Source organism: Vespa crabro, chromosome 6 (genome assembly GCF_910589235.1).
Source record: "Vespa crabro chromosome 6, iyVesCrab1.2, whole genome shotgun sequence".
Lineage (NCBI taxonomy): Eukaryota > Metazoa > Arthropoda > Insecta > Hymenoptera > Vespidae > Vespa > Vespa crabro.
In genome coordinates, this window is record NC_060960.1 from 5,491,878 (window position 1) to 5,504,153 (window position 12,276).

General features: G+C 28.3%; 2 protein-coding genes across 4 annotated transcripts; both read left to right on the forward strand.

Moving 5' to 3' along the window:
- The first annotated feature begins 3,410 nt into the window (after nucleotides 1-3,410).
- On the forward strand, nucleotides 3,411-8,248 carry LOC124424745 (transcription factor Dp-1). Of its 3 annotated transcripts, XR_006942366.1 has the most exons (12): nucleotides 3,412-3,548; nucleotides 3,670-3,775; nucleotides 4,978-5,096; nucleotides 5,233-5,299; nucleotides 5,373-5,470; nucleotides 5,690-5,841; nucleotides 5,949-6,111; nucleotides 6,209-6,570; nucleotides 6,679-6,761; nucleotides 6,844-6,927; nucleotides 6,997-7,280; nucleotides 7,505-8,248. XR_006942366.1 is itself a non-coding variant. In XM_046964214.1 (11 exons), the coding sequence occupies exons 1-10, from the start codon at nucleotides 3,727-3,729 to the stop codon at nucleotides 7,227-7,229; spliced, it is 1,410 nt and encodes a 469-aa protein (XP_046820170.1). In that variant the 5' UTR covers nucleotides 3,412-3,726; the 3' UTR covers nucleotides 7,230-7,263; nucleotides 7,505-8,248. The 3 variants fall into 3 exon arrangements, 1 of the variants encoding a protein (XP_046820170.1); XR_006942367.1 differs by having other exon boundaries at nucleotides 3,411-3,775; nucleotides 5,233-5,293; XM_046964214.1 differs by having other exon boundaries at nucleotides 3,412-3,775; nucleotides 6,997-7,263.
- A 942-nt stretch (nucleotides 8,249-9,190) lies between these two features.
- On the forward strand, nucleotides 9,191-11,460 carry LOC124424747 (retinol dehydrogenase 13-like). Its single transcript, XM_046964218.1, has 6 exons — nucleotides 9,191-9,516; nucleotides 9,664-9,829; nucleotides 9,912-10,020; nucleotides 10,088-10,402; nucleotides 10,466-10,673; nucleotides 11,187-11,460. Exons 1-6 carry the CDS (start codon nucleotides 9,440-9,442, stop codon nucleotides 11,287-11,289), a joined length of 978 nt encoding a protein of 325 aa, XP_046820174.1. The 5' UTR covers nucleotides 9,191-9,439; the 3' UTR covers nucleotides 11,290-11,460.
- The last annotated feature ends 816 nt before the right edge of the window (nucleotides 11,461-12,276 follow it).

Consider the following 12,276-nt stretch of genomic DNA (forward strand, 5'->3'; position numbering starts at 1 on the left):
CATATAAAGGCACCTGTGAGGCCTCTTCTGCACAACATGCTATCGATCCCCAGGTTCTTTATGTTGATGTTCTCCCTGGCCCGGAGGAATGTATCTCTGTATGTCGTCTCCTCGATACAAAATAGGGAAATTCCAGCGACTTCTCTTTCCCTTTGCCTCCTCTTCTTTCTTCCCTGCGCGCCACTCCTCCTCTTCCCTCTTTTTCTAGAGGAAAAAACAACCACTACAACAACCACAACAACTAATAAACAACCATTACAACAACCATAAAAGCAATCATAAAAACAACTACTACAATAACTACAACAACCACAACAACTAAAAAACAACCACTACGACAACCACAGAAACAATTTAAGATCCACGTTCGCGATTTTCTAATCAAAATTTCGAACAATAAGAGAGAGCCCACAGTAGGATCTTTAATCGCTCGCGGACACTTACGTGAGTTTTATAATAACGGTGACTACTCTAAAATCCGCGTTCTCGGGATGAATGAGCTACCCAGAGAATTCTAGCTCCCAACATTATCTGAAGGAGGGTCAGTCCCTGCTTACAGATAACAGGACCGTCGCAACATCAGCAGCTACAATATATATATTATTCTCTAACACGACCGATTCGAACAAGCAATCAAACGAAGCCCATCATCGTACGGCTTTTAATCGCGCTCGCGAATATTCATGCTTACATCAGCCGACGCAAGCGCGAGTATTCTCCCTATTTTACCTGTATTCGCGTGTAAAATCTTTGATGATGAACCGAACCGAATCCACACTGGTCAAAAACCAAACCACGAGAATCTGGACCTCTAGAATCGAAATTAAAAAAGAAGAGGAAGAGAAGAAGAGAAAAAGTAGAAAATAAAACCGAAACATGCTCGCACATGAAAATGATAGAACTCAGAATGAGAGGTGGATATATTGAATTAGCGTTTCAATACTTGAAATGGTATTCCAACCGAAATCAGAGTACCAAAAATTGAGCTCGATTTTTCTAACAGAAAGAAGGAAACCCACCCAAGACCCCTCCAAGGATTCCACCCATGGATCCCACCCGATACTTATATATAATAATTAATAAGAGTAGATAAATAGAAAAAATGGCGAGCATGAGTAAGATAGAAAAATTTTCTGTGCGTTTCTTTAAGAAATTATTTTAAAATTCTAATATATCCAATCCATTTATCTATTGAAGTATGATTTACAATGTAAAATAGTACTTTAATGTTTAATGTAAATAAGTACTTTAATGTTTAATTAGAATTAGATTGAAATAATATTCTTGAAGTATGCAAGCATTTGCTTGGCAGTACTTGCATGTCATAAGATTTCGATATATAGGAAGCACTACCGACCTCACCACGTGGAGGTTACTGCATGGAAACCCACGGGCTAATGGTGACACTACTTTTTATATTATTACTATTATTATTACTACTATTACTATTACTACTACTATTATTAAAAAATCAAAGCAACGGGATGATCGTCATTTCACGAAAAATCAGGTCTCAAATGATAAAATTACAAATCCGAGCATAACCGTATATTCGGCTTACGCATAACTCACCATCGCAACATCGCAAACTCCTATCACTAATTGAATACGACAAATCGTGCTTTCGTGACAATTACGTCGAAACCCAAAATTAAATCCTATTGCACTTACAAATACTTACTCGTGTATCCCGAAGGAAACAGCCATGTGAGTACATTAAAATATTGAACTATCAAAGTCAATCAAAAGACCAATTTTATTGACTTTATGATGCAATAACTCCGATTTCAAAATTTATGCCTATGGAAATATTAAACTTAAATTATTTTATTTTTATCATATGTATAATGTTAAAAAAAAAATCGATAATAAGTGAAAGTATTAATTGTTTAAATGTAATCATATGATAATAAGAATTTCAATGTTTACCTTTTGAAATTGAAAAGAAATATCATCATTTGACACTATTTTAATTTTTTTATAAAAAAAACTTTTTCAAAAATTAGAAAAGATCATCTCTTTGCTTAAACCTTTATCTTTAAAATGAATCTTCGTTCATCGAAATCGTATTCCATTTAATAATTGTTGTAATTAAATATTTATTAATGTATTTTATTAACAGCATTCTTTATTCATGTGTAATATCTACACATCTTTTATTTTATTTTTTTTTTTTTCTATATTATCCAACTGCAATACAGAACATAATTCGTATTAAAAAAATGATTAATATACATTATCAATTAATATAAAATTATAATTAAATATGATAGACTATCTTTTCAATCAATATATATCATATAATATTTATCTATTTTGTTTTTTTCTTAATCGATATTTTTAGGAAGTACATATATTTTCCGACGTTATCAAACATAAATCAGTACAATGGAAAACGTAAACTTTCCCAGTCGCAAATACTATACATTTATATTAAAGAATACCGTTTCAAAAACATATACATTTTTTCATCATAAAATAAAGCACCTAATACATTACCGTTTCTTTGATGGAATTTGCTGTTAAGGACCTTAAGGCCTTTCACACACGTACCAATGTAAAACGTAAGCCGTGAGGAAATTCACCAATCAGAGTCAATTATTCCTCTTTACATTTTTCAAGACAAGATATAAATTATAGAGGTTTTCGTAAGGATGAACTTTTTACAAATTACGTCTTATGTTCAACCAATCACATTCTTTCCCGCAATTAAACTCTACATTTGAAATTTTATGAATATGAATAATACACGGATTATAATGTTGTGTATTCATAAATTGAGATTGAAATTATCAAGAGCATTGTGTTTTATGCTTTAACAAAACATAAACACAATACAAAAATGAAAATAATACCAGGCAGCACACTTAAGAATTATATTTTCGCGCAATTTCTTCGACGATAACTGTAATTGGTCGAAGTTTATAACTTATGACAATCGTATGCGATACCGTTTACGTACTACGGCTTACGGTTTACGTCTTATGTCGATGCCACTGCAAAGATCTTCACGAAATTTTTCAACGTTACGGTTTATGTCTTGCGTCGAAAAATGTAGAGGGAAATAGTCAATTCTGATTGGTGGATTTCCTGACGGTTTACGTATTATCTTATGTTGATGATTGTGTGAAGGCCTTTAATATGTAATATAACAAAAGACTCGAATAAACTACTAAAAAAGTACTTATTTTAACTAATCAATATGAAAATGAAAACATATTTATTATCCTATTAAAAGTTTCTTCAGTTTAGCGCACTCATGTTCGTAAGAAGTGACTACGTGACGCGCATTACATCGATGAAGCGCCTTTCGGCGCGGTCGCATGTGCTCTTCTAAGGTAGTTTGGTGGGGGAAGGTAAAACCATGTGATCATCGACAACCAATCAGCTGTTTAACATTGTCCTGCCGCCAAGCCAAGCTCGTCTGACGTCCGTGGTCCTATGTGCATGCGAATCTGCAACTTCCAATTACTTTACTATGCAGCAGTAGAATATTAAAAGGGATGGATAATTTATAATATACAACAATCAGCCAACTGTAATATTTCGTGCGTAGGATTCAATTTATCCTCGATAGCATTCTAAGATTTGTGTCACAAGTGTCGCCATTTTGGTGATACGGCAAGCTAAGCCTGCAAGTGTACCTATGATCTTTTTATTTTGGCTTAGTATTTGGGCGATCTGTGGGATCGTTTCCGACGTCGAACGAACGCAGTAATTATAGAGATGACACAACAAAATAAAACGATGAATTTCTTAATACATGACGCCAATGGTAAGTTATCTAAGAATGCGCCGACAGTCGGCATGTGTTTTTCGATATACTACACAACACGTTGCACTAATTTTTAATATTGGAAGATATTCCTAGTTCTTGATCAACGTGCACTTCTAATGATTTGAAGTCTTTCCCAAACGTATATTTATATCCGAGTCATATGGAATATTTTCTATTGTCTTTCCTTTCTTTATGCACATTATAAGATTGTACATTTCCTTACTTTTTCTTGTATTAAAATAAAATTCAAAATTCATTTCTTCAAATAAACGTTAAGCCTGGCTTTCCTAATAATGTACATGATATATACTGTGAAAATATATATGGTAAAAAATCTGATCAATGATAAATATATGTACAAACGTACGAGTTATTTTAGACTAGTGATAGTCTGTACATTCATTTTCTCCTTGCAAACAATAAAGCATATATAAGTCCTCAAGAAATTGTGTAAATGCTTTTTATATGAATATATTCCTTTTTCATACAAAGGTAAATAAAAAAATAAAATGAGTATCAATCGAAATAATTTTATCTTTGCAACTTGATATAAGTAAGATACACCAAATCAAATAGTTCCTTTAAGTTAATTCTAATTAGAAATTACATACATTTAATTTTACTTAATAAAAGGAAAGTTAATTTTATCAAATTTGCAGATTTTATGTAGTTTAGTTTAATCTAATAAAGAATAAGCGAGTTAGTATCACCATACCAAAAAAAAAATATTCTAGTTCTGTTTCTTTGCATTATATGTTTCTTTGTATACATAGTTTATTTGTTTATTGTATTTATAGAGATTATATTATTTCATTATTATGATTTGATATTCTTAATATTAAATAAACTGAGTATATATCTTTCAATAGTACACTTTTTGTTAAATAATCTTTATTACTTTCATTAGAAAGAATATTATATAGAAATGCATATTTTAAAATTTTATTTAATCTGATTGACTTAATATTATTAATAAAGTAACGCAATAGAGCAACGCACACATATATATATATACAATTATTTTAAAAAGCAAATTAAAGTACGTTTCACAGAACATAATTTAATCTTCGATTATACATTATTTCCTATCCCTTATTTTATCAATTATTTGTTTATTTTGAGTCAATCTTTATGAAAATATCTATGATATAAATAGGTTAATAAAATGAAAAAAATTGTAATATTAAAAACTCTTTCAGGCCATCCACAGGTGATAAAGGTTGTACAAAGTACACCCAATAAATCATTAAGTGGTATTATCAGCACAGCGAATACTGGTAGTTTTAAAGTTTTTAAAACACCAAGTCAAGAACCACAGGTAAATAATAATTGATACATACTTTATGTTATATTTATTTATAATTTTATTAACATTATTTTATTTTTCTATTTCGAATGTAATATATATGTTGTATATATTGTATACATTTTGTTTAAACGTATATAATTATCAGGTTCTGTCACCAAATGCACAAGTCCTCAGAACTATTAGTCTACAAAGTTCTTCAACCCCTGGTCAGAGTGAGCAAGTTTAATTCGTCATTAGAGCAACGATTATTTAATTTTCATTACTAATTTATATTATTCTTTGTAGGATTGGTGACAATACCTTTGCAAAATACAAAGTTAAATACTACTAAACCTGGAGATCCTGTAGTAACAAAAACAATACAGTTAACATCGGCTCAAATGGTAAACAATATCTCTAAATATTCTTACATTCATAAAAGTCTTAGTTTTTATGCTTTTTTTTCTCTGTTGATATCTCATAATATTCCCTGAGAATTTCATAAAAGAATTACTTATATAATATTTCAAATGATATAAATATATCTATCCAATTCATATAATATAAACATCTTCATATGAATATTATTATCATTTTCTGTAATAATTGTAATTTTGTTTCAGAGTGATATAAAACAGGCAATAGTATCTCAACAACAGCAAAGTAGTAATCAACAGCTTGTTAAGGATGTATCAGGGAAAACATTTATTAGTCCAATATTGGATCATAGTGGTTCTAGAAAACGACAAGATACAGAAAGTGATTTTGTGCCTGAGTACTGTATTACTTACATTAATATTTTTATCTAAAATAATTTCTGTGTGTATTTTATTGTCAGAAGTAATATTATTTGCTAAAATTATTTCGTAATTATGTTTCTAGCAAAAGAAGGAAAACGGAAAAAGTAGGGAAAGGTCTACGCCATTTTTCGATGAAAGTATGTGAAAAAGTAAAAAAAAAAGGCACCACGTCGTATAATGAAGTGGCGGATGAATTAGTAGGAGAATTTACTAATCCTGCACATATAAACTCATTAACAGATCAGGTAAATTTTTATGACACTAGGTATATATATAATGAATAATTTTTTTTAAATAAATAATATAATTATAATTTTGTTTTTTTTTTTTTTTTTTTTCCAGCAATATGATCAAAAAAATATAAGGAGACGTGTATATGATGCTTTAAATGTATTAATGGCAATGAATATTATTTCCAAAGAAAAGAAAGAAATTCGGTGGTTAGGTTTACCAACTAATTCATTACAAGAGTGTTTAGCACTAGAAAAAGATAAGAAAAAGAAAATTGAAAAAATTAAAGCAAAGACACAACAACTTCATCAACTCATTCTTTCACACATTTCATTTAAAAATCTGGTAGAACGTAATCGTTTAAATGAAAGTCTTCGCGGACCACCAAAACCTAATTCTGCCATACAGCTGCCATTCCTCATAGTGAATACCAGCAAAAAGACTGTCATAGATTGCAGCATTTCAAACGACAAGTATATTTCACTAACCTTACATTATGCTTATAATAATATTTTTAAACTTTTTATTGCATTTACAAAATCCAAGAGATTATATTATCTCTTTATATTTTATTGTTGCAGAACTGAGTACCTGTTTAATTTTAATGATAAGTTTGAAATTCATGATGACATTGAGGTTTTAAAACAAATGGGTTTGGCCTTTGGTAATTATAAAATATTAAGTAATTATATATTAAATTATATTATTTATAAATATTTACTATCAACAAAAATTTATATTTTTAGGCCTAGAAAAAGGTAACTGTTCCGAGGAGAATTTACGGACTGCAAAATTGATGGTTCCTAAATCGCTTGAAAAATATGTGGAACGTACGTATTTTAAAGTGAGATAACAAATAAATGAATTATTTCAACATTGTACAAATTTTATTATTTCAGAATTAGCATCAGGTGATCTGGAAAAATTCATCCCAGTCACTATACCTGGTCCTAGTACTTCTATGGAAGACCTAGAAGTTAAATTAGAAGGTTCTAGGCCACCTTCTTCATCACATACTTCGTTATCTGAAGATGCTCTTTCACCACCGTCTCAATATTATTCAGAAGAAGAAGATGATGAAGAAGAGAGCGATCAGGATGATCAAGCTGATAGTGATCTAGAAGTTAACTAGCACCTGGATCAAACTTCCCAAGGCTGGACTCAGGGTTCGTTACGTCATTATGTAAATAACTTTGAATATTTTAATCTAACATAGTATACTACAATGAGTCCATATTTAACATAAATAATTATTATTCTAGACTTCATTGTTATCCATAATTTTATTTGTAATATAATATTTAGTTCTATTAAGAAGTTATGACTCATTGTTATTTTTAAAAAATATGTACATCTCACCCGAAATGTGCTCATTTAATTTATAGATACAGATAATTATAATTTCAGGATATTCATTATTTTCTTCAGTGGTGTCAACGTGATCATTATCAATATCACCACTGACATCGTCGTTACCGCCCCAATCACCAGAGTCTTCACCATGTCGATCAAGATTATGTAGGTGTATAATAGTAATCAAGGATTTTTAATTAATCCTTACTATCATCGATACATATAATCTGATAAAGTAAATGAGAATGGTCAAGAGGAAAATACATCGATTGGAGGCAAATGGAAAAAAGTAATACATAATTACTTCGCCTAAATATATCAGCAAGGCTCTTTTCATATTAGGAAACCAGTTCAATGCACAAGAAGTGATTCTAATTTTGAAAACATATATAATATCAAAAACCATTGACTGTGCATTGATTTGCAGATTTATATGACTAGCACCTATGTATAATAAATTATAATCTTAGCCTTATACCTACATTAATATGTGTATAAAATATTAAGACCAGTACTCATTTTCTTATGGCACGTTTATAATAATTATCATCAGTGATACACGGTGAAGTCCAGTATGCTAAATGCGAATACGTCTGACTCGATTTTGAAGTATAAATAAATTGTCATAATGCTATTGTTCTATTTTTTATTAATTTTTAGTGTAAATGTTTATTCATAAGGTTACCTGTCCAAGTAACTTAAAGTAATGACATTGACACAATTGATTGTAATATACAATTGGAATCAGGTGCAAATGAAAGGTTTCTAAATATATAGACATGTATTGATAATTTATAATTTTGACTTAATAATTATTCTATCACAAAAAAAAACAAAAACAATTCTATATATATTATTAGTTACAAGATATAAAATATGATTAGTTTTATTATAAAATTGTTATATAGTTTGTCAAAACTATAATCTTTAAAACAAGAAATGAAAATATATGAACTTAATGTTTATTACATTAAAATAACAATAACTTACTCTTCTAACTTACAAGAATATATTCTCCATTGTCAATAAAAAATTGACTTGAAGAAGCAGGTGATGTTAATCAATAACTGAATAAGTTTTATAACATTAAACTTTTTATCTACTGTATACAATGATTAGGTAATTTTTAAAGTCCTTTAATCTAAATCATCATCATCAAAGAGATCATCGAACTCTGAAATTATAATAAATTTATGAATTAAAATTTAATTTATTACAAGAAAACATTAGATGTGTTTAAAAATACTTCATGTTCATACCATTAAAAAAGTCTGCATGTACCGCCTTCTCACTGGTTGTAAGGTCTACTAATAAACGACTACCACCAACCTAAAAATATGTTATAATTTTATGAAATAAAATATGTGTGATAAAAAGTAATTGCATACAATCATATAATTATTTTTTATGTTTATATATATATATACATACATATCATAAAATATAATAAATTATAATTATTAACATTTTGAACATCATAAATTATATTGTTATAATATAATTACCTCTTCAAGTTCTATGTACGATCCTGCACCTTCCGGAAACATTTCATCTGCCACAAGAGTCGGCTTCATAGTTAATCAGTTTTATATACTGAATGTTAACAACAAAAGACACTCTTCTACCATTCAATAACAAACAAATTTTAAGATATGGAGTAATGGCTCATGTTACTATGAAACGAATTAACTGCCATCTGATGGAATTTTTATTATCTACAATTATAATTTTATATTGTATCCGGTGAAAATATAATATACTGATTGTTATTTAAAGAATATTGTGTGTTTTTATCAAATAAAGCAAATTTATCCAATTAATTTGTTGTAATTCTTATAATTTATCCAGATTCGTGTATGATCGCATATATATTTGTATATATATATATGTGTTCGGTGGTGATTGCACGAGTTAAAGATAAAAATATAATATAAGAAATATATAATATAATATAAGAAAAATTGTTTTCATTATTTCTAACATTTAATAATGCGATGGTCAATTTCGAAACCAGTTTATTATGCATCAATGATTGCAACTACAGTTGGTGCAGTATATCTAACGAAGTAATAGATTTTTATATAATTTTATCTTGAATATCATTATGTTGTATTTGAAAAATTTATTCAATTTGACTGTTAATAATTTTTTTTTAAGATATTCATTAAATGATTTTACAAGTATTATATAAATTTTTTTTTTTTTATTTATAGAGATTATTTTGGTGGGAAAAAGTATGAAGGAAAAGAGAATTTAGAAGGTAAAGTTATCATTGTTACCGGTGCTAATTCTGGTATTGGGAAAGAAACAGCTCGTGCATTTGCTGCACGGAATGCGAAAGTTATCTTAGCTTGTAGAAATAAAGATAGATGTGAACAGGTATTCATAAATTGTAAATGTTATTATATGTATTATATATTAGTTTTGATAAAAAGTTTATTAATTTATCTTATTATTTTAGGCACGCAAAGAAATTGTCATTGAAACCAAAAATAAACTTGTTTACTGTAGAAAATGTGACTTGGCATCTCAAGAAAGTATACGGACCTTTGTTACTCGATTTAAAAATGGTAATAGTCAAATATTTTAATTACCTATTACGGCATATCAATTTTAATATTCGTATTGATGATACAGAAAATTCTCAACTTGATATACTTGTTAATAATGGTGGTGTAATGCGGTGTCCAAAAAGTTATACAAAAGAAGGCATTGAAATGCAACTAGGAGTAAATCATATGGGACACTTTTTACTTACAAATTTATTATTAGACGTTTTAAAACAATCTGCACCATCTAGAATTATAAATGTTTCAAGTAATGCACATTTAAAGGGAAAACTTCAAGTCAAAGATTTAAATAGTATGGAAAACTATGATCCTTATGAGGCATATGCACAAAGTAAATTAGCTAATATTTTATTTACAAGAGAATTGGCAAAGAAACTAAAAGGTATTATAACTTTAATAATATATCTAGCATTTATTCGTTTGAATTAACAAGTATATTATTTAGGAACACAAGTCACAGTTAATGCAGTTCATCCAGGAATTGTTGATACAGAAATAACAAGACACATGACATTATTTAAAAATCTTTGGTTTAAATATTTTATTAAACCATTTATTTGGCCTTTTATAAAGTCACCCAAACAAGGAGCTCAAACAATTTTACATGTTGCATTAGATCCTAATCTTGACAATATCACAGGCTCTTATTTCAGGTAATATATCTGTAAGATCTATATATATATATGTGTGTGTGTGTGTGTGTGTGTGTGTGTGTATGTGTGTGTATATGTATGTATAAAAGGTATCTCATTTAAATTAATTCCCTTGAATATCTGCAAAACTATTGATAATACAAAATAATATTGGATATAAAAGTTGAATGGTTTCAAAGGGCACATAATGTGGTATAATTTGATATATTGTCTGTGGACGCATAGAGGATATATGAAGGCCAATTATATTTTTTAAAATTGTATTATATGTTCTTGATGCATCGATCAATACAGCTTGACATTGTCTATAGAAAAATATTAACTCATATATTTAGAAAAATTATTAGCTTAGGAGATATTTTAATTTAAATACTGCTAAGAAACTATCACTCTCTTACTACTATTATTTACTTACTATTTTTACTATCTTTTAGTAAAAGAGTAATGGTAATGGGATACCCTATATACTGAGAAAAATAATATATTATAATTTTTTTGTTGTTTTTGTTTTAGTAATAATGAAATTGTTAACATTTCTGAGGAAGCTAAAGATGACAAATTGGCGAAATGGTTATGGCTAGTTAGTGAAAAATGGACGAAGTTAAATGTTAGTTAATATAGTAAATGTAATATCATTTAAATTAAAATGAAATTGGCGTAAAAATTTATATTTATTTCGTCACAATAATTTTATTTGTACTATTGTATTATTAAATAATCTTTCTATTCACAAAAGTGATTATGAAAACTCCTTTTAATAATTAAATCAATTGAATACCTATTGAAAGAAAGTGCACAAAATTTATTTTAACATAAATAACCTTGCAAGGAACGCCCGTTTTCACGAATATCCTCTAAACATGACTTGTTAAAGCAACGAACAAGATATTTGTTGCTTTAAAGAATCGATTACTATATTATAAAAAAGTGAACGTCAAAAGAAAGTATGCTAATTATGAGGAGGATGTAATCACTAAATAAATATGGCGTCTTTTTTACCGCCAAAATAGTTGAACAATTTTTGCCACGCATGTGCATTGTTACGTCACACGTCAACAAACATATTCATTTTTTTCATCTACCATCAGAAAATAACGTATAATATAAAATCTAAGAATATAAAATCATGATAAAATCATGAAAAATTTTATTAATCGATATTATAGAAGTAAATATCTATATTCTAATTAAATAGTTAAGTACAATGAATTCCCGCCATACACGCATAAAACACTTCTTTTTATTTTCCATATTGCGCGCCAAAAAACAGACCAGCAATAAATCGAATAATAAAAGAATTCATTATTATTTATTATACATTTATTTTGTAAATATAATTCTTTTTTATTTATATGCAATATTTAATAATATATAATTAATTTCAATAAAGTATTATAATTATATAATAATCAAAAATCACGGAAAATGTTTGACCGGACTATAAAAAAAGAAACCGAAATATATAGATATATTTGTGCACATAAATGTATAGATTATGCACATGGAATCGAGTTCGATTACGACTAATTTATTATGGGCACTACTGATTCACATAAATTTAGCTATACAATTTCTTGGAAAATATTTGTTTTCAAAATCAAGG

Excerpts from the sequence above, each read along its gene's own strand:
- LOC124424747 (XM_046964218.1), top strand. The coding sequence starts at position 9,440 with ATGCGATGGTCAATTTCGAAACCAGTTTATTATGCATCAATGATTGCA. Across the intron at positions 9,517-9,663 it reads GGTGCAGTATATCTAACGAA|AGATTATTTTGGTGGGAAAA; the intron begins GTAATAGATTTT and ends TTTTATTTATAG. Across the intron at positions 10,021-10,087 it reads TGTTACTCGATTTAAAAATG|AAAATTCTCAACTTGATATA; the intron begins GTAATAGTCAAA and ends TTGATGATACAG.
- LOC124424745 (XM_046964214.1), top strand. The coding sequence starts at position 3,727 with ATGACACAACAAAATAAAACGATGAATTTCTTAATACATGACGCCAAT. Across the intron at positions 5,842-5,948 it reads GAAAGTGATTTTGTGCCTGA|CAAAAGAAGGAAAACGGAAA; the intron begins GTACTGTATTAC and ends TTATGTTTCTAG. Across the intron at positions 6,762-6,843 it reads ACAAATGGGTTTGGCCTTTG|GCCTAGAAAAAGGTAACTGT; the intron begins GTAATTATAAAA and ends TTATATTTTTAG.